Source organism: Thermobia domestica, chromosome 10 (genome assembly GCF_964235325.1).
Source record: "Thermobia domestica chromosome 10, izTheDome1.hap1.1, whole genome shotgun sequence".
Lineage (NCBI taxonomy): Eukaryota > Metazoa > Arthropoda > Insecta > Zygentoma > Lepismatidae > Thermobia > Thermobia domestica.
In genome coordinates, this window is record NC_137463.1 from 119,514,380 (window position 1) to 119,538,303 (window position 23,924).

The 23,924-nt window shown below is 35.2% G+C and overlaps 1 protein-coding gene across 1 annotated transcript in view; it reads right to left on the reverse strand.

The window, feature by feature from the left end:
- Positions 1-23,924, reverse strand: part of LOC145662684 (uncharacterized) — a 276,284-nt gene that overhangs the window by 30,262 nt on the left and 222,098 nt on the right. The window contains exon 3 of the mRNA XM_081728510.1: positions 10,604-10,736. Within this exon, the coding sequence (XP_081584636.1) occupies positions 10,604-10,736 (133 nt within the window). The remainder of the gene's footprint in view (positions 1-10,603; positions 10,737-23,924) is intronic.

The window sequence follows — 23,924 nt, forward strand, 5'->3', positions numbered from 1 at the left end:
GTTTACTATATACTTTACTGTTCAGTGATATTCCATTATTTTTATTGCAGTTATTTTACTTAAAACGTACAGTAGAATCCCTTCTACATAAAACTATTGTGGAACGCTTTCGTTCAAAATTTTCGTAGTTGCAGAGGTGTGTCCCGGAGATCCGGACAAACTCCCGAAATCCCTACTTATCTGTAAGTTTTGTCTAATTTTAGGGCAACTTTAAAAATGGTAATACAAATACATAGTAAGACGTTTTCTTTGGATAAATAACTTTGGATTATGTATGCGTTATATTGATATTTTAACAAAATATACATACGAATATAAAAAAGAATAGTTCTTATTTACAAATTTTGGTTGAACGGATATATGGAACGTGTTGGAAATGGCTAACAAAAATATTATTATTTCTAGCAGTAGGAGTAATAGTGGAAGACGTTCGGAATAATTGCTAGGAAACATTTACGATCCATACTAGGCCCTAAGCATGATACTTATGTATTCATGAATTGTTTGCTAACCACGTTACCTTCTCCTACACAACGAATCAAGGTTGTAAACAGACATGTGACGTCATATTGCTAGTACAATATTTCCTCTGCGAATAACGCCGTTTCCACACTAACTTGTAAGACCGAAAGAAATTGAGTTCTTTTCATTTCATTACATATCAGAAGTATGAATATTGTAGTTTGGAAAAAACAACTTACGTAGCGGGAATCGAACCCCTGCATTACGAAACGACTGATCACGCCACTACGCTAAGACTGCTCTGCTAAGTAAGGGTCAAAAACCTTCGTGTATGTAGCAAATTGCACATGTTTACGATAACGACGAAACACGCTGATTTCGGTCATGATAAAGTACTATAGTCGAGAGACTTTAAATTTAAATTAGAAAACAAACATAGACATACAAACACGCAATGACATAAAGGAGCAACTGGTTTTAAGAGTAATTCGACCTCTTAACTGGAATCTGATGCCTCAGACCATTTTCTTTTATGATTCACCGAAAGTATTTCCGTAACTTGTCTCTATTATACTTAGTAATACTTGTTTTACAGTTATTTTCAGTAAACTTGAACGACAGGGACACGAATACAGATACATCGAGGACATACAATTTCAAAGGTCACATACGGGAATCGAACACGGGACCGCGAGCACTGAACTATCTCAGGCAGTGATGACGTGGGTCAATGAACAACTTGACCCAACACCCATCGTGACCCACGACCCACCATGACCCCCACTCACCTTGACCCACTCTAACCCACCACCCAACATGACCGACTCTGACCCACCACGACCCACCACCAACCGTGACCTACTCTGACCCACCACACACCATGGCCCACTCAGACCCACAACCCATCGACCCACCGTCCACCAAAACACATCGTCATCAACTCTGACTCATGATCCACGCTCTCTTCTTTACTGATTAAAGAGTTTATACTTGTAATAAATTCATTTCGTTAAATTCTAACCAATCAGAGTTTGAAATGAGTTATTTTTACAAACCAACCCACTATCAATTTTTTACATATTCCAACCCACTATCAATTTTGCCACCCCTATCATAAAGAAGAATTTCAAAAGGTGCTATGTGACGTTCAATTCATTTTTAATAAAGAGTTAATATACTGAATTTCAGCTCTGCAAGTTTAACGGCTTGTGAGATACTCAACTTTTTTCCCAAACATTCGGATCCCCACTACCCCTTAAGATATTATTGTAATGAAAGAGATATGATAACATCACACTTTGGATTAAGGCGAAATGGGCACTACTAGGTGAAATGGACAAAGATTATGTAATTGCTACTACTTTACAAGAATATAAACCAAAAAAGTCAGTATAAAACACATTATAAAATTTAAATTTTGATGCTCGTGTTGGCGCCCCGGGCGTTCGCCCGGTCCTTGGTACGCCACTGAAAGTAAGGGCGCATAACTAAGGACTGCGGAGGAGAGGTTAACCTTCATGTTATGCCACTGGTTTGACGTGTTTGAAATGTTCAGTGACTGATCGGTTAGTGAAATAATTTCGACGGTTACTGATGTTTAAAGTTTAGCTAAGACAAAGTTACCTAACCAAATACATTTGATATCGCGATGTCAGAATTTGATTTTTTCTCACATAAAAAAGATAACAATAGTAATAAAAAACCTTACTCGTAAAGGCTCAAACTAACAACCTAATCCGTACGAACTAGTTCCTCTGATCAACTGAGTTTCGATTTTTTACGCGAAAGAAGTCTGTTATATTTCGAGGCATGCTTTTCATTATCAAAACTGTTCAAAGTAATACGAACATGGCTTAAGAACAGAAACGGAACTGAATTACCACTCGATTGACCTTGAGGGCAAATTACTAAAAGGTAGCTATAAACGTAAGTTCAGCATGCATTTCTGTGGAGTTCTGTTCAGTATTCCCATCTGTTAGTCACGCTTGTTCGTACGAGTAATATTTTACAAACCTAACCTTTCGATAGAGCACAGTGGCGGAGAACCATAGGGAAGGAATTTTTACCCTTGTGAACGTGGGATACCACCATGTGCAATAAAACTGTCGCGTCTCCTTGAAGTGATATTTTATCTAAAATAACTCCTTTTCCTTTATACATCCGAAGTTTTTGAGGGTTTCAAAATGAGGAAACGTTACTGACAAACAAGGACGCATTTAGGGGTGAGTCCAGGGGGTCCGGACCCCCTCTGAAATCCCAATTTTTCTGTAAATTTAGCCTAATTTTGGGGATTATCTTTTAAAATTTTATTATAATTTATCCTAATATTGAAGTCGGACCCCTCCCGAAATAACTTACTGCATACGTGCCTGCTGACAATTTTCAATATATTCGTTAAATAATAAAGTAAAATAACTAAATTAGGAGCAAAAAACTTCAACACGGGCTAACTTTTGTCGACTGCCAATATTGTTAGAAGGGATATTAATAGCAAAAACTGCTAGTCAATGCCGAACCTTGGAACTTCACCCCGAACAACAAGCCTATTATTGAGAACTACATGTGAAACATGTTATCAAAACTTATCCAGCTTTTATCTGGCATGAAATTATTATATACACCAAAATGCACTCTCCTAAAATGTGTATCTAAACATTGCTCTACGTATCTACGAAACAATGAAATTTTTTTATCGAAATATGTGAGCAGGAAACTTTAACAGCCAGCCATTTTATTTAAATCGTAATAAACCCTGTAACCGTGCGTTAACATGAAGACAAAGCTTGGTCCATTGGTAAAGTGTTGGAAGAATGAAAACTCAATGTTCGTAGATTCGAATCTATCCACTCATCACAACATTTTATTCTTATGTATAACGATGAAATAAGAAAAAATGTATAACCGTTAAGACAAAACTTCAACCAAGTCTGAAGAGAACAATACTAAAATAGTAACACAATGACGTCAACCAAGAATTATTTCATGTAGCGTTTGGACGAAATTACAGCTGTCAACAATTGCTTAAGTAAAAACAGGCTGATAAGCGTAATGCAGTCTAGACTTCTGAATGCATTTACTTCCTGAAAACTTCCATCTCGTCATGGTTAAACCTTTCAATTGGAGGTGAAATGACACAAACTAAAATAGTTTTAAATCAATAAATGTCTATGAGTAGAAGTAGGTATCCCTTATCTCTAGTTCCGAGTTCCTTTTACTTTGAAGTGACAAATGAGAGAAGAAAGTGTGGTGACCGAAAAAAAATCAAATTTGAGATTTCAACGAATTTACACGTATTATAGCCCCTAATACCGAAAAAGTTATTTTTCGATACATGTACATCTGTTCGTCCGTCCGTCGCCATACCGTTCAACTTATCTGCACCAAATTTTAGTTTAAGATTTTCATAGTATTTCCTATAGTTTTTTTTTTATTTCCCTTCTACTCCCAAAACAAAGGTAGTAGATGAAATAGAAAAAAAGATATTTTCTCATAACTGGCTCTAACGATCTTGTTTTCGTTATTTTATAAATCAATATTTAATTAGCAACCCTATTTTGTGGTATAAGGCATTTATCTGAGAAAAATCTACAAGGGGTCATTTATACTTAGGGGTGAGTTTTTTCTCAGTGATTTTCTGAAAATCGACTCAAGTGTTTTCGTTCATATTTCATAAATTAATATTTCATTAATAACTTAACAATATGGCATAACTCGTTTGTCCTAAAAAAAAATTCGAGGGGTAATTTACTCTTAAGGGCGTTTTTCCTTCACGGTTTTCTCAAAAATGAGTCAAGCAATTTTGTTCGTACTCAGAAATAAATATTTCATTATAAACCTAATAATATGGAATAACTCGCTTACCCGGAAAGAATCCTCAAGAGATAGTTTATTCGGTGAGATATTTTTCCCTCACGATTTTCTCAAAAATTACTCGGACAATTTTATTGATAATTCATAAATAAGTATTTCATTAACAACCCTATATTTTAGTACAAGTCATTTCTATGAAAAACAATTACGACGGATAGTTTATTTTGGAGGTCAAGGTTTTTTCCGACAATTTTCTCGAACGACAGGCGATTTTGTTCAAATTTCGCAAATAAATATTTAATTAATAACCAAAAGTAGCTTTATCTTAACTCATTGTTCGAAACAATTCACAAGAGGTAGGTTACTAATGGCGTGTTCTTTTTGAACGACTTTCTCAAAAATGATTTATTTGATTTTTTCATATTTCATAAACAATTAATGCATTAATTGCTCTATTATATGTCTAATGAAAATGTGCTCAAAGTGTGAGTTAGATTTGTGGCGTGGATTTTCTTTAATCAAAGCTTTTTATTCGATAATCTGACATTCGATGTATTTGAATAATACGATAATTTTATTCGTATTATCCAAATACACACTTCAGTAACAACTGAGGCCTAACACAGTTAAGAAATTAAATTTAAAAAGTTTAGTGCGGTGGCCCTGTAATTGAATATTTTTGGTAAACTCCCTAGCTTTTTGTGGTAAACTCAGGCTTTTCTTTTTCGAGCGACAAAAGAGAGAAGATAATATCATGATTGTGATAATAGTATATCAAATTCAGGTTTCAACGGATTTACATACTTCATGGCGTCTACATACCGAAAATGTGATTTTTCGATACCCGTCCTTCCGGTTCGTCCGTTCGGTACACTTTTCTGTGCATTCGCCTAGAGGCCGTACCGTAAAACTATTTTCTCCAAAATGGTTTTAACAATTTTGTTTATTTTTCATTAATCAATATTTAATTGACAACCCTATATTGCAGCATCAGATATTTCTCTTACAAAAATTTACGAGGGGTAGTTTATTCTTGGAGGTGACTTTTTCTCGACGATTTTCTCAGAAAAGACTCTGGCAAATTTTGTACACACTTCATAAATAAATATTTAACCTTGCAACATGCTATAAGTCAATTGACCTGAAAAATATATGAGTAGTAGTTTATTCTTATGAGTAGTAGTTTATTCTTATGAGTAGTAGTTTATTTATTTTACTGGGAGTTGAAGTTATTCCCAGTGAGTTTCTCAAACATAACCAGTTGGCAACCCTGTATCTCGACAACGAAGCCGTATTCGAAAACTACAAGAGAACCATTTGTCTCCTTTTGATGTCACGAATCATCTCCCGAAGTTTGTGGACATCTTTCAGGTTCACCCTTAATGAAGCTTCTTTTCGAAAAGTTAACTATTAACTTTAGGCATTGTTTATCTTTTTTTTAAATCACAAATGCCGTTATTAATTTTAAGGCAGAAAGCAACTTTTGAGAGAATAGATCTTGAAAAATGATTTTAAAACTTAGACTTTTGTTTTCGAGACATTCCAGACAAGACGAGACATTTTAAAAGCTATCTCGTGTCAAAATCATTTGTCTCGTCTTATCTTGCATGTCACAAAGCGCGTCTCGTCTCTTTCTCGAGACATGTCTTATCTCTTGCGCATTCGTTAACACTTGGAAAGGATTATCTTTCTACTCAAAGCATTGTTTTTAATATGGGTGCATATTTATGATAATTGCCGTCAACATAAATTACAGTCCTTTCAGTTGAATTAATTGTTTATTATTATTATTGAAATTAATATTAAATGAAATATCTAGTTTAACGTTGCACGATTATGCATCTATGCTAAGGGAGAATGATGATGAATGAAATGGTGAAATGAAGAAAGTGGAAGGAAAATGGAAAATCTCAAGAAAACCCATGCATACGGTATTTGTCCACCTCAAATTTCACTTGGCGCGAAGTGGAATCGAGCCACGGACCACATGCACCAAAGGTGAATGGTCTATTATTATTATTATTATTATTATTAATAATAATAATAATAATAATAATAATAATAATAATAATAATAATAATTGAAGCTAGCTTAACGAGTTTCAACAGTCCGACTAAACCAACGTTTGGGTGCCTGTTCGTTTGTCTGCTCCATGACAACTTCTCATAAAAGACATTTCATTTTAATGAAACTAATAAGTGCCTTCTTTTAGCTTTGTGAAGTAACTATTGCTTGGAATTTAAATCTGAAAAATATAAGGGGTAAAATTAACCAAACGGTGCAATTTTCCACTCATATATACAAAACAATTTTACAATATCAACTACGTGAATCTTGTCCCATAAACAAGCCGTAACTCCTACACCGAAGAGCCCTCCGAGATTTGATCATTGTCCACACGGACTGAAATTGTCATTTGAAGCCAAGACTTTAATATGAAGCCAATAATTTCTGTAAAATAGACGAAAATTTCGAAAGTTATAAGCATTTTCCTATTTTTGCATTTCCCCATAACGGAGCCGTAGCCCCCTCTTCCGAGATTTGATCATTGTCCACTCGGACTGAAATTGCCATTTGGAACCAACACTTAAATACGAAGCCAAACATTTCTTTAAAATAGACGAAAAATTCGAAAGTTATAAACATTTTAATATTTTTCCTTTTCTCATAAAGGGGCCTTATCAGCATACACTGAAGAGCCCCACGAGATTGGATCATTGACCACTTGGACGGAAATTCTCATTTGAAACCAAAACTTTAATATGAAGCCAAAAATTAAACTTTTACATCAATTTAAACTGACTGGGTTCCGGTTCACCCTACTATTATGTTTAGTTTAGTTAAGTGGTAATTTGTGACAGCTGCACATCATCAAAATAATCTTTCACTCCCCCCGCCCCCCAGGAGTTCGTGCTGGATCCGCCACTGGAATCAATAGACACTTTTCCTATTCTTTTTTGTCACCCTTGATCGTGTAGGGGCTCCCTCGTACAAATAAAGAAGCGGTGATATTACAATCAAGGGGCGCTATGTATTTAGGTATCACTTTAGTTACCTACCCCTAACCGTACAGGGCCATCTTTGGTAGAATAAAAAATCCTACGTGATATTCCAATCATGAAAGGGGAGAGGATGCTGTAAATATATTTCTTATTCATTTTGTCTGCCCTGCTTATCAGAAATTACTTTCTGTTGGAAGGGTTCTGAAATGAGAGGGGCAAAATAAAACTTCGTACCCCCTCCTACATGGTTGCTCAAATAATTACTAAAGAAAGCATTTTAAACTAAAATATCTAAGATTTAAACTAACAAGTAGACATCATCACTTTGCCGTTGCGTTAGCGAAAGGAAACAACTACTGTCCTAATGTAGGATTTAATATAAGACACTGACAAAAATTTTAGCTGCTAATGAGCACTAGAAACTTGGGAAAACGAAATAGAAACATGAATGTGGGAGATCCATATTCAATATAATTTGATAATTGCAATACCGATTTGTTTTTTCGAAATAGATGGAGGAACAATAGTTATGACTTCACCTATGTAAATCGAGTTAGAAGGGATGTTTTCATGGCACTCCGGATCACGACCGCCATATTGAACTGACGTCAAATTTTTCACATGGAAAGAGGGCCATGTGAGGTATCAAACAACAATGATTTTTTCCACCAAATCGCATACACTAATTAGTTTATCCGTATCTAGAACGGTTTACAACTTACAGTTCTTTGAAAGTTGAAAAATTCGTTGTTTGTAGGAGATAACAGATAACTACAGTGGCAATGAACATAGCTCCAGAGATACCATTCTTACAGGACAATATTACGACAATACAAGAAATGCAAGTCCTCAGCTTTCATAAAGTGCTTCTGACCTAGCCACTTCGTAGTGCGTTTGTACATTCAAACTGAAACTATAAGCAATAGGGGCAGCACTAAGAAGAGAATAGAAATATCGGCTGCAAATGGTATTCCTGGTCGTAGCAGCTACGGTATGAGATTGGAACATATTGGCGTACCATATGTGATTATGCAATAAAAGACGAACATTTTCATTCAAAACTGCATGACAGAGATACTATTGTCACTCTGCATTCCCTTGTGTACAATCAATTTCAGTCTTCTCGCTTCACGGAATGATTTCATATGTATTTTGTAAATTAGGATGTGTTGATGATCCGATCGAATGGTTCGAGGTGCAGAAGAAGTACGCTTTCAATATTCCTGGTATTAACTTTGTGATATTTGTGACGCTTCATTTCTTATTAGGTGCTCATGGTGCTCTGCAAAATTCTGGTTTGATCATTTTATGAATGCTGTAAACTTGATTTTCTCGCATTGTCGTAATTTTGTCCTGTAGGAATGCTATCTCTGAAGCTATGTTCATTGTCACTGTAGTTATCTGTTATCTCCTAAAAACAACGAACTTTTCAACATTCAAAGAACTGTAAGTTGTAAACCGTTGTAGACATGCATAAACTAATGTTGTAGACATGCATAAACTAATGTTGTAGACATGCATAATTAGTGCATGCAATTGAGTGGAAAAAATCATTGTAGTTTAATACTTCACATGGCTCTCTTTCTATTTGAAAAAGTTGACGTCGATCCAATATGGCTGATTTCAAGATGGCGGTCATGATCCGGAATGCCATAAAATCATCCCTCCTAACTCGATTTACATAGTTGAAGTCATAACTATTGTTCCTCCATCTATTTCGGAAAAAAATCGGTCTTGCAAAAATCAAATTATATTGAACATGGCTCTCCCACATTCATGTTTCTATTTCGTTTTCCTATGTTTCTAGTGCTCATTAGCAGCTAAAATTTTTGTCAGTGTCATATTCAACCCTACATTAGGACAGTAGTTGTTTCCTTTTGCTAACGCAACGGCGAAGTGGTGAGGTCTACTTGTAAGAAACTAAGATTTCCTCTTAAGAAGGGAAAATTAAACATTTAATAGGGAAATCTGTTATCAAAATATCCAAATAAGTAGGTAGAAGACTATCTAGTGAGAAATATTGTGAAACTTTATAAAATTCTCCAAATTAGAATTAACATTTACTGGCAAAGATTCGTAATGCGCCAGCAAGCATATAGTGAGCAGTGAGCACAGAGAAATTAATTACGAAACTGTTTGCAAACAAAATTAGGGACGCTAATGCAGGTGCGACAACGATACTTTTTCTTTTTTTCGTATAGTCATGACTTTTACACATATGTTACAATTGATTCTTTCCCAAATAAAAAAATGAATAAAATAAACCTAGTAATAACAATGAGAATGTGACTTCCATGCGGTTCGAACCCCCTACCTTCGGCATACAGACTTGTTGTTTTAACTTACTGAGCTATTTGTTTTTTTATGTGAATTGAGCTTGTTCCGGTAAAGACGATTTTTCATTACGGTCGCGTTACCAATTCGTCCTTTTCCATAGATAATTTCCACTTTTTGCTCTATCTTTACGTTAATACTTGTCATATATTCATATATTTGGAGTTTGCAGATAATGCACGTAATAAGACATATTAGAAATATTTCGTTAAAAGTTTCGTTTGTAGATTTAATCCACATTTCTCTCAATGACATAGATGTTGCTGCTTCGTGTTGAACTGCAGAATTCCCTGGCGTTCTTGAAAATTTCCCACTTTAGCAGAGTTGGTAATTCTAGAAATTTCTGTCGATTTAATGTTTTTTGCTTCTAATTTCTTTATTTTAAGCTAATATTTAACACAAATATTAAAAACGGGTTTGTTATTAACCTGTCCTGCTGGGGAAACCTTCCGAAATTTCGAACATATAAAGAAAACGAAGATGTTTTCAAAAAACTTCAAAATAAAGAGACGCGTCATTTATTTTGCTCATAGTAGTACATCTGAAATTGATTTAAAACTTGGTGTAATGCCATATGAAAGAAAAAATAAAACTTTGTTAGATTGGCAACACTTCAATCTGATTAATTGAAAAGTACAGCAGGCAATGACACCTGTCGATATTTGCATGTTACGGAATATCAGCACTTTGTATCTATTACCTTAAAAGTTACAAGGGTGTATCAACATACGTATATTATACATCCTATTCGTAACTATTTATATATGTATTTACAGAGGTGTATGAAGTACTTAAACTTTCAATAGTTACATCTACAAAATAACTTGATGATTGGGGTGCCCCACAGACATCCTCCTGCACCGGGGCATCGAGGAGATTTATTACGGCAGTGTCAACACAGTACTCATTTAAAAGAAATAATAAGGACTTTCATTTTTTTTTAATAAATACACAATTAAACAATCACGATACTTTCTGTTATTATGAAAACCTACCCTGCATACTCTACCATAAGTCCATGTTCCTCTGTATGTAGGCATGTAGCTAATACGCAGTCAGGAAGTTGCCAACTTTCTCCTAGGTCATAAGCTTGATTTGTGTCGGGCCAGTAACATTTACCAGGAAAATCTGTAAAATAATACAACAAAATTAATATTCTACTATATAGTAGGGCGGCTTAACCCGGAAAATAAAAGCAAAACTGCATTTAGTGAAAGAATTAAGAAACTTCGCACACTTGTAGAGTAAGCCGTGGGAAACATTTTAAGGTATGGAGACATTCGAAATTCGTGCTTGTTTCGACGACATCTTGGAAATCAATATGGCGTCCACGCGAAGGTACAGACTTTTACTTAAATAATAATATCCCCTCACAGAACTACCCTAGAAACCCCCTCCTTGCATCAAATTAAAGGTAATGAAAAAGTTAAGAATTTAAACTTAGTACATGTTATGTGTACGGCCACCATATTTAAATATAGCGACTGTTATCAGTAAATTTTAGTTGTACTCGTTACTGAATATTGATATAATGGCAAATAACTATTAAACTATCAGATTTGAAACTATCACATTTGTAGAAGTACACATGATAGAACATAATTTAACCTTTCCAACGATGTTAGTATCTTTGCTCTATCTTTAAAATAAAGGGAGCTAGTCGACTTTATGTATTACAGGGTGTTGTGCTTTGGGATTTTCAATTTCACACCAACGTGTAATTATGTTCTCAAGAAATTACGATAAATACTCGAGTCAAATTAAAGAAAATGAATTTCCCAAAAATATCAGACTGGCAGAATATATTTGCTCGTTTAGTCGCATGCTACACTGATTTGTCTATAGTTACAATGAACGGTGTACAACCCTTATATTAGCAAACTATTTTGAAATATTATTATTAGGAGTTGTATTATATGAGACTTTTATTTAAAAAAAAAAAAAAGTGAATGACGGAAGTTTCAAAGCGTCAAGTCACTTCAGGAACAATCTCCTGCACAATTTTTGCACATAAGCGTACACAACAGTCCTTTCTTTTTGCATTGCAAGCATTTTCCTGGCATCCTTGCATGGAGCTGCAATTAATCACTTTTCTTACTGATTTAGAAATTTTCGGTTGAATTGACCATTTCGGTGTTGGTTTCCTATCTAGCAAAATTCATCCCCAATCTTGTAGTGGTGGAGTATTAATGATGTTCATTGTGGCTTGTCCCCATATGTGACCACTGTGGTAAAGTATCCTTAAAACATGCTGCTTCAAAGCATCACCTGTTGGGGGAATGTTGAACATCGCTCTGTTGAAGGAAGTAAATAGTTGCTTTCGAGCCTCGTTTACAGTCATTAAGTGACTCGTCTGAGCATAGCAGAGCATGGTATATCGTTGGAGTAGATCAAATACATTGTCTGATTGTATCTTGAGGAAATGACAGAAACTCAAATGCTTCCAATACTTCAGGAAATGAATTCCATTGCTTCCACATGGTTGCTTTTCCATGTCCGGAAAAAACGAAACACTGTTGCATTTACTGAAAGCGTGGAAACCGCGAAGTGCAACTGACTTTCGTTCTCCAAGTTGTTCAGTAATAACATGGACACAGAAGAATCTTACATGTTTTCCACTACCAAACTTTATGAACAACCGATTAAGACCTTGACGTTTCAATTCGAAATAGTACGATATTGCCAAAACCACAACATCGGTGTCAACTGTTCTGATACATATGTCACGTTTACTATGACGTACAGCATCCTGAATGTGCAAAATAATGCGGGTATCGGCTTCTTCGTGGCTGCAAAATTCAAGAGAGCTTTCGCGAAGACAAGAGCGATTTGTTATAACTCCTGAACCATGAGTAGATACTACTTCAATGTCTGAAAAGGACCCCGAAGTTACTATTTCTTCTCCTAGGAACGGAAATAGTTCAGATTTATTTACGGAATTTTTAAGAAAGTTTTGCCAGTTCCTTGGCAATGATCCATTTGGCCGTATCTGTAATCTCTGTCCACTACCTTGAGATTCCCTACTATGAGATTTAATACTAGATATATTATAAGTGTCCCATACAATGTATACTCGTTGCACATTATACTTGTTATCGTCTTGTTTGATGTGTTCTTATTGAGGAGTACTCAAGGAACATACTTGTAGCTGTTGGCTTAAGAATGTGAACAAGGGCTGCCCCATCGTACGTAATTGCATCAAACTTAAGAGAAGCTACATCCTGTAACGTAGGGGTAAAAAGGTGTGATATAATGGATTCCTCCCGGTCATTTTCACTTTCTTTGTTAGAGCAGTCTCCTACTAGTGCATCGTTTATAATATATAGTTCTCCAGTACCAAAGCACCTAAGCATCTGAGCTTTATCACCAGTTATCATAACACCGTTCTGAGAAATGGAGGGTGGAAATGATTGATTTTCAAAGTGGAAGAACCAATATAAATCATACTTAGAGAATAGAATTTTGAATCAAAAAGTCTCAGTATACTTACCAATATCTAAGAATAATTTCAAGATGTTTGGATCAAAGGCAAAGAAGTTGTCGATATCCAATTCTCTGTTAAGACATATTACAAACAAGTTAGAAAAGAGATGTATGTCGTATTTCAGTGACTTTATAAGCATATTAGTGGATCGAGCCTTTCTAGCTAATCCAAACTCTAATACCGTGGAAGAAAGGAAAAGCACTTCTATGGGATTTTACTTCTTCCGACACCTTCGCCCTTTCAAATCTACATTCTTCCTCAGCACAAGTTGGCAACGTGGCTGCTCGCCGTGAAACAGAAAAACGCAAGAATTACAGCAATTTACTCGACAAATATCATTTTGTCGCTATAGCTATCGAATCAAATGGTTCATGGGGTCCCGAAGGCCTTAACTTTATAAAAGAAGTCGGTCACCGCATTTATTTATCGCCAGGAGACGCTAGAGCAACCTCTTTTCTACTACAACGGATTAGTTTAATAAAAATTTTCCCAACATGCTTGTGGGGCACAATCTTTTTCGAGAACTTCTCCGAATAGAGTTACGGTTTATGCAATATCTTTATCATAGGTGAGATTACCTGTATATTTCTTGAAAAAGTAAAGTCTCCACAAATGTAAAAAAAAAAAAAAAAAAAAAAAAAATAGAAAAGAAAAATGGAGGTATGGGTAGGAAATGAAATATCTAGTTTAACGACACACGATTATTAACCGAAGCTAAGGGAGACGGTGATAATAAGAAATGACTGAAATAGTGGAATGAATAAAGTGGGAGGAAACGGGAGAAACTCGATAAAACCCAAGCACACGGTGTTTGTCAACTACAAATGCCACTTGCCGCGATCTGGAATCGAACTAGGGATCACACGCGCAAGAGTTAAATATTCTACCACTGTGCCACTGCGGCCCCTAGAAACGGCGAAGAGGCATTTCCTATAAACAAAAAAAAAAAAAATTAAATATACATTTCACTATATAAATTCTATATATACACGTTACTTCCTTCTAAACATAATGAACATAAACACAAGAAAAGAGAATTCATGGATTTACTACTAGGGATCTATATTCGCATTCGCGGAGAATGCAAATAAATCAATTTTCCGTTAATAGACATCGTCGTTTTCTCACTGCAACTTTGAAATTATCATCCCACGTTATATAGAAATCAATACTAATTTTGCATGAGATTTATGCTAACGATAGAAGAACCAAAATCGACATTAGAGCAACTAATTAGCACACAAATAATCCATAATTCCGGCATTACAATTATTTGATCTGAGTATCATAGTACTAGGTTTATAGCTAGAAGTTAAGCCAAATCCCACAATTTGATAAAGAATTCCCGCTAAACGGTAGCAGCCCCAAACTCGGAATTAGAGCACCAATTAGCCCATAAATAGCCCATAATTTCGGCGTTTGAAATTTTTTGATCGAAAAATTGTAACCGAATGGCGGGTTCTAGCTTGATGTTAAGCTAGACTCGCCCATTTTGATTCCGATTTCCCGCTAAAGAGTAGGAGCCCAAAAATTGTGATTAGAGCAACTAATTAGCCCATAATTCTCGCGTTTGAATTTTTTCGATCGGACCATTGTTATCACATGGGGGATTATAGCTTGATGTCAAGTTAGACTAGCCCGTATTGTTTCCGATTTCCCGCTAAACAGTATGAGTTCAAAAATAGAAATTACAGCAACTAATTAGCCCATAAATAGCTCATAATTCTGGCGTTTGAAATTTTCCAATCGGACCATTCTAACCGTTGCAGTGTGGGAGATTTTTGCTTGTTGTCAAGCTAGACTCGCCCATTTTGACTCCGATTTCCCGCTACTAAACAGTAGGAGCCCAAAAATTGGGATTAGAACAAATGATTAGACCATAATTCTGGCGTTTGAAATTTTCCAATCGTGCCATTCTAACCGTTACCGTATGGGGATTCTTGCTTGATGTCAAGCTAGACTCGCCCATTTTGATTCCGATTTCCCGCTAAACAGTAGGAGTCCAAAAATTGGGATTACAGCAATTAATTAGCCCATAAATAGCCCATAATTCTGGCGTTTGAATTTTTTCGATTGGACCATTGTAACCCAATGGGGGGTTCTAGCTTGATGTCACGCTAGACTCGACCATTTTGATTCCGATTTCCCGCTAAACATTACGAGCCCAAAAATTGGGATTAGAGCAACTAATTATCTCATAAATAGCCCATAATTCTGGCGTTTGAATTTTTTTTGATCGGACCATTGTAACCGTATGGGGGATTCTAGCTTGATGTCAAGCTAGACTCGCCCATTTTGATTCCGATTTCCCGCTAAACGTTAGGAGCCCAAAAATTGTGATTAGAGCAACTAATTAGCCCATAAATAGCCCATTATTCCGACATATGTTCTGGTCGTTTTAGTGTTGGTGGTTCGTCTAACTTGACACGCGTCCAATTTCCTGATGATGCTGCATTCAACACAAGGTTTGATTATTTTTATTAACACAATAATGTTTACTGAAAGCTAGGCTTAAGAAAAACCCTAATTTTCCAACAATAAGTCGCGGACAACCTTTTGAGAACCACTGCTCTAATGTGTTGTTCTTCTATGAAAATATACTTTGTTTTGTACCTTGTTCAAAACTTACACATACGTGATAATTTTACTTATATAACAACATAGAGAAGTTATTACTTTAACATTGTCTCATAATAGTGTCTCGCATTAAGTATTTTCTACTGTTCTGCAGGAAAATATATATGTTGGAATGGGTAATATTAGAAGGTTAGTTTGGCACGTGAGAATTCAGTAGGCTTAACCACCAGATTACGGCGAGAACTAGTAAAAACAATGTTCATTTTTATCAAATTCACGTCACTCTCTTTCCGACCTGACTCTTCGATGATTATTTTGTTATTCACTATGATATTTCACGGTTCTTATGCTTGAGGTATCTTGACACGAGACATGTGTTATATTAGTTTGAAAACTATTCCATTCGGAATATTGTTTTCAAAACTATTGAAAAATACTTCATTCTAACAATATTGCTGAATCAGTGTACATATTTTTGTAGTTGAGGTTGGAATAGTCCTCTTCGGAACTACTTTCGTCATAAACTATTACATATTTTCGTGTATTTAGCATTCTATGAATCAAAGCTGTAGCAATTAATCTTCTCAAATAACTTTTAAAATTTGCAACACTAATTCGTATTATATATTTATATTTTACGCTTATGTAACTATCTTTTATAGTTAATGTTATTTAAAAATAAATAAAGTGCATACCGAGTTAGCAACATTGCATTACCTACAGCATTACTAATAATCCGTTTCGATCAAGGATGTTATAAAATAGAGGATCTGTCCATTTGAATCTTCATCCTATGAACTCATTGAAGAAAGAAGAAAACGAGCATTGGTATTCTTATTGACTACTCTCCTCTCGTGTCCGCCATGACCATTGGCTCAAAACTATGCGATCTTAGTGGGCGGAACGGGCAGAGTGGGAAAAACTCTGACGTATGGCTTCACGATTTTGTTGTATAGGCAGATTCTTTATTTTATAACATCCTGGGTTTCGATAGCTTCAATAGTGTGTATGATGTTACTAAATTTTTTAAAGATTGTTTAAAAATGTTTGAAGCTGTTTGAATTTATCTTAAAATTTTACCATTGTCTCGGTTCACTTTTCTCAAATCTTTATTGTGAAATCTAGCTGCATATACCCATTCTTCGCATGGAGGCTGTATTTGGAAGTCAACGCCGGTGGGTAAATCACCATTCATTTCAACGACCGTGAAAACTACGGATTTGCCACTAATATCGGTCACTTTGGGCTATTTTTACATGTCTCTGTATCCCCCACCCCGCTGACCTCTAGCCCGCAGCCGAATAGGGTAACTTTGGAAGTTAATGCGATCGGAGTTTCTATGAATTCGACACTAATATCGGTCATTTTCTACTACTTCTACATGTCCCGGTAAACGCTCCCCTGAGACTCCCGTGCTTCGAAATTTCAAAAAGACGCTTCGTCTTGATCTGGGGCTTAGACCAAGGTACCCGTGACCAAATATTTTTAACTCTCGGTCCACTTGTCTGGTTCCCAGGACGCACACAGACAGACAAACACATAAATAAACTATTTATTTTTTTATATTAGAAGATAACTTCATTATTTATGCCCAAGTTAAAACTTTGGAGTAAATAACTCCTTCGGAGGGTCTATTTAAATATGTTTTACAGTTGGAAAGCATTCCTGGTAAGACCGAAAGTACAAGCAATTTACTATTACTTCCATTTTCGATATTGATCTTCATACAGCAAGCTGTTATGATTTATTAATAGGCTTTTCGGTGGGTTATCCGGACTGTAACCCCGGTGTTCTATCAAGCTGTTTTGATTTTTATTTTATGTTGAATTGTACGGGGATGGTGTGTATAGGGATGGGTTAATCACAATGTTAGCGTATCCAGATTTTAACTGGGGGGCCTCCAACCTTCACATGATAGTAACCATGCAATATTAGTCCGAATTAATGAATGGTGACATTACCTTACTTAAGCAAGACTTGAAACGGAAAATCTTACTTATATGAGTGCTCGTGGTTTGACTTCTTCGGTTTATCTTCGTTCGAGCTGATGGGAAGCTGGTGGAGTTCTTACCTGGGGCCTCCCATGTGAAGTCTCGAACAACACCGTTTTCATTGACCTGCTAGTTTAGAAGTGGCTAAAGTATGGTAATTTAGCTGAAAAGAAGTTCATTTTCGGGGTTGCTAACTCTAGGTTGAGCTGGGTATGAGGGACGTTCTACCCAGTATTCATATTGAGAAGCAGCCTTACGGAACCACTTAAACTCCCAAGAATAACTCTAATTTCGACATGGGAGGACTGGCTCACTAGAGACCTCCTCCACCAGTAGGTAACTGGTAGGTGGGACTTTCCGTTTAATGATTACTGCCGGTTACAAAATTGGAGTGCTCTACGAAAATCAACCTATTACATGTTTTGTGCTTCAGTGACAACCAGTGGCGTCAACTGGACGTTGGAAGTGGGAGGAGGGGGCAACATTGTCTGAATATTTGTATATCAATGTTTATTTTCCTGGTTGTTTCTAACACTTTGTTTGATAAAAAGTTGTATAACAAATAGGATTCTATCTTTTTCAGTTAAAGTACTGTATATTGTATTTCATATTTTATTCTGTAAATTGACAAGAGTAACGCAAGTAGGTGTTAGCCCTTTGTACTCTTAAACAACGAAAGTGTAAGAAGAGATTTGATTCCTTGCTCATGAACATCTTAAAATTATGTCTGGAAAATTGTGTGATCAGATTATTTAATAATGAATTTGCAAAACAAATAAATAGAGAGGATAATATTAATCATAGTAATAAAAAATGAGGCTTGTTTTGTAGAAGTTATATTGAAACTGTAGATTAATGAACAACTTATATTTTTAATTTCATACATGCCATTAAATGTATGTTATTACTCTTAGAAAATGAAAGACAGTAAATACTACGAGGATATGCTACGACATTTAAAGAAATTCGCAATTGCAATATTAATTGCTTTGAATTGCACTTGATACGTAATTCCTGTAGTTTTGTTAACTCCACGGGAAGGCAAATAGCCAATACGTCCTCACGCAACGGCAAATATTATATGTCACCATTTTCCTATGAACCAGTAACAAAAACTTTACATTTCCAAATGAAACTATATACATTAAGAGGTCACTTCAAAGTGCCCCCTTGCGTCCTCTAATCGGTATTACTCATATCCGTATCATATACCTGAACCGGAAAAATTGAAAAAAAAAAAAAAAAAAAAAAACAGGAACTTTTTCTGAAAAAATCACCCTCTCGGAACACTTACGCTCCTCGGGCCCGGTTCCGGTTTCACGTAGGGATCTCAGAAAAATTTGAGAAATGCCCAAAGATACACACAATCCGTATGCAAAGTTTAGATCTGATATCGTGAAAACTAAAAGCATGAACAATTTTTGAAATTTGCTTTAAGAAAAAATAAAGAAGTCACACCCCTCCGCCCCCACTTGGCGCCGCCAAGTTTACCATCCAGTTCCAAAACGCATCTGGGGTGTTCTTTGGTCTATCCTTGACTTGACTAATAAAAAAAACCGGCTTAAATTGCTGTTATAGAACCTAAATAAGCGGTCGAAAACGATACTACGCCATGGTAACAAAAGTTACCAAAAATCCTAAAATGGATGCCCTTTAACATGTGCCAGTTCAGCAGGACCATTTGAAACCTCTCCAACTCAATTTCAAATTTATATGACAGAATTAGGTAAACTACTTGTATTAGCAAGTGCTCAACGTGCTGATAGGGATTATGTAAGTCAACTATTTCCGTATTTTCAATGAAGGTGGCAAATGGTAGTATCTTCTTATTGCAAGATCCTAAGGCTTTTCCATCATTATCAACACCAGTCACACTAGAAGGTCACTACTAACCTTCCCGAGTACTAGTCATGTAGTGCTAGCTCCAGAGAATTGTGTTGAGCTTAAGAAGGGTTCTATAACTGTGCAGTGTAATAGTGATCACAAGGGGGAGTTTGTAGAATCGTCCCAAATTCAAGCTGTAGATGTCGTACGTCGTGTCTTTTCTTTTACCCAAGATCAGAATTTCACTTACCCTGTTTCTCCTGTGAACACCTGAAAACGAAAATTACTTCCACTCCTTCCAATAAACGAAGAAAGGTGGGAAAAGCATCTGCGAGGACACGTGACCTTTCGTTATCTGAACAACGTATGATCAATATTCGAAGTACGATTGAGCGATTGATCTGGTCTGAAAAATCAACATCTGATTCAGAATTTGCAATCGTTTCACTACTCCAAAGTCCTTAGAAAAACAATCCTGAACGATCGTCGAACTCAATTTCTCCTGGTAAAATTAAATTTGCTACTTGGCTTGAAGAGTAGTAAATACTACAAAGCATGATTAAGGTAATCTATGTTCGGGAACCTAGTATTTTGAAATAAAAAAAAAAATCAAAGAATACCTTGAGTAATCGGAAAATTGGACATTTTAATATTCGCAATACAGAAAAAAAATATTGTTCATTCGAATCTTAAATATGGATAACCAAAGATTCTTTTCTCTCCAAATCGGGAAATGCCGTACATGCAACGATATAAGAGGTACATGAAATGTCAACAACCATACAGAAGAAGTATGAATACGTTACCCGGATTCTGAATATTTATTGCGTATATATCCAGAACATTGTATATGAAAATATATGAAAACTTGCAAGTATTAAGTGCGATATTGAAATTATGGGTGCTTAAAATACTTAATATTTTATCACTATTTTAATATGTCATTTCGCGCTTATTCTCAAACTTTGAATCATTTCAGAAGGGGTAGTATAATTCAGAGAGATCGTTGGCGTAGGGAATTGAAAATTCTACTCCTTACGGCCTCTTGCCCTCCCTGTTCTGCAAGTGACTTAAAAATCGGTAGGTGACAGCGATTTCACTCCATGAGCTGTAGGTGGCGAACAACGTAAAAAATAATTTAACTTCTCGCGCACTGCAAAATATTAACCTCCCTTTCAGCGTGTATTACAATATAACCAGTACAAAAAGACAAACGCTGGACCTTATTGCGAGGTATGCAAAAGGCCAACGTTTAAAACTCACCTAAACAGGGACGAAGAGACGGATGCGCCTGTTCCTTGAGAAATACAAACTTTTTCAGCGTTGCATTTGGGTGGACTGGAAAATCTTGGTGTTGGAAGTAGCCTCGTTGAAAAAAAAAATCGATAAGTACTTCTCACGATTCACAGTCTCCATATTTCCAACTAACTTCGATTGAAAATGTAATAAGTGTATAGATGTCTTAGGTTAATGATACAAAAGAAAGGACAGTTCGAAAAATAGTAATAAAAATTGACAATTCTGAATATGTTATCATTAGTTCTGTCGATTTTCCCAGTTACACTTTGAGAATTACAAGATGACATTGTTCTCACACACTTTTATTAACAATTCGCTGGCGACAAACGTCTGGAGAAACAGCTGGTCTATGGTATAGAAAACACATTGTTCATTTCGAAAAGGAAAAAAGAAAATTAATGATTTCAGAATGTTTTAGCTAATGCGATTCTCACAGAAAATGAGAAATGTAACGAACAAATAAATATTGCTTAAAAATGCATTGTAAACACGGGTAAAAATTCATATAACTCTGGATCGGTTAGAACTGCTGACTTCCTGCATGGAATAATTTGGTAATGGCACACTAAAGCAAATTAAAACTCTACCCGTGAATTGTTTCCAAGTTCACTGAAACGTCCTTTTGAAAATGTTCACATTTACCAAAAAAAAAAAAAAAAAAAAAAAAAAATGTGGTAACACTGTTGGATTATATAAATTATTATTATGATTAGCAACACTATTCGATGATAAGATTATCTTGAATTGTGATGTAAAAGAACAAAAAGATTGGAAAAATAAAAATTATAAACTCTTTCGTACTAATACTTCATCAGATGAAAATTTGCGTATATCTTGATAAAGTAAGTAATATTCCTGGGATTGTTTAATCGATGAGGAACTATATGAACGAAGTGTATGTATTTCTCACCAACTAGTAAATAAAAAGGGCGATATTAATTTTATTTTAAAGTTCATTTGTTTTTCTTTGAAATTCTTGGATTTCGATTTTCCATGAAAGATTCCAGGATTTAGGACTTAGATTTTTGGGCTTTCGGCATCTAAGGCCATTTAACCCTTCACGATTTAAGGGATGAGATCCCTCGGCGAGCACACAATCTGGGGAAAGGGAAGGAAGGAAGCGGCCTGGGACCTATGAGTTAGGTACCACCCCGGCATTTGTCTGGTGTGAATAAGGAAAACCCACGGAAACCTCATTCAGGGTAGTTGGCCTGAAAAAGCGTGTTACACTTTTTCAACCGAGTGACTCCACCGGGAATTGAACCCGGGACCGCTCGCACCGAAGGCGAGAGCGTTAGTGACTACTACACGAAAGATTCCATTGAAAGGTATCCTTTCTTCGTAAATTCTGTTCAATGGAAATTCTACGTTTATAAAATGATTCCAATATCCTATTAAAGCAAATAAGTTTTTTTTTTTTTAATACTACGAGAATGTAGTTCTTGATTCACTTTTGGAGCATTGTTTTCGTTAGAGCACTGTATGAGAATTTTATTTACTAAAAATATTTTTATTAGAGGGCGTATCACTAACTACTTTCAAATATATAGAGTGCCTTTCGTTCAGTCACTCAATATTTACTTTAAATTTGTTTCGAAATAATACATTTTGAATAAATGGTACTACAAACCATAATTTTATATGAGATGGTAAATGTTTGTGTCCCATAATTTGGTCACTTTTCAATTACCTAATATCTCATTTTCTTAAAATAAAGGTTAAAATAAAGGTGAATATTTGGGAAAAAATACATATAAAATGGTAAAAATTGTAATTAACTGTATTAAATAAACATCTCTTGAAATTTACGTAAGAAAATACAAATGTTAATATATCGACAATTTTACTCACTCATGCCAATCCATGTTGAATACGTAAAATAATTTTATGCTTGAACATGTGAGAGAAATACGTGAAATTGTTATTTGTAAACAGAAATAGCAAATCTGTGTAGTAAAATTAAAAAAAAAAAAAATCCCTTTCTAAAACTGGATAATTCCCAAAAAATCATTCATCAGGCAAATACTTATAGAAAGTTAATTTTTCCAATACATGGATGCAAAACATTTCAAACTTCTCATCATTACATGTTAGGAAGTTCGATTAGTTACGAGTTATATTTATCATCTACTATACTTTTCGAATGTCTAATATGTATAGGTTAATGTAAACGTTACCCAGAGAAAATATACATTAGTTGTTATTAAACACATTTACGAAGATACATTTCGACCTATTAATATTAAAAATGTTATAATAATAATCATCAGCTATACTATAATTCTGAAAAGGATGTAAATTAATATTAACATGCTAAAGTTATCAAAATACATTTTTTGTTGGTACTATATTGCTTCTACCTTTATAATACTAGTAGTCTTGAAGATCAATAAAAAGTGTAGGCGTCTGAAAAGGATCAAATACTTCATAGGAAAATAATGGAAAGATAATATGATCATATCAGTTTCGATAATTGCTCAATAAATGAAGTTTCATATTGTCATTGTGCTAAAAATACGAACTTCCATCAGTAACATTTCAAACTATAACATGCCTATACGTGACAATGTGCGCTTCATCGCAAAATTCACGTCTTCTTGTCGTAATAGAACACTACTCATGTAGTATCTGAAATGCATGCTCTACCTAGTAACAAAAATTCTTTATAACACAAAATATAATCTGATATTCATAATCTCCTTGAAATATATATAAAAAAAAGTCCAATGTATGCCTATAAAATTGTACTAACAATATCTCTTGTATTTCTTCACATAGCACGATACCGCAATTATTTTGAAATTCCTGAGCAAGTTGTAGAAAAGTATATAAATAGAGTATCTTTCATGGCACTACATGCTTTTGTGTATTCGTAAAGGCGACGTCATGGCTGAAATAAAATACGCTATTAAATATTCAAGATATCAAAGCTACAAACCCTGATAAATATTCCGTACAGTCTTAAGAGTTCTCTATGTGGCTGGAAATATAATGATATTGATGTATCTCAAATTAAGTTCGTAGAAGGTAACTATTTGCGATTGTTTTATCTTCTTTAAAAGAGTTCGTTGTCTAAATCTTATAACATAACTTCTGATTAAGTTCGAATAAAATGGTTAATAAAAACTTAAATGCCTGTAA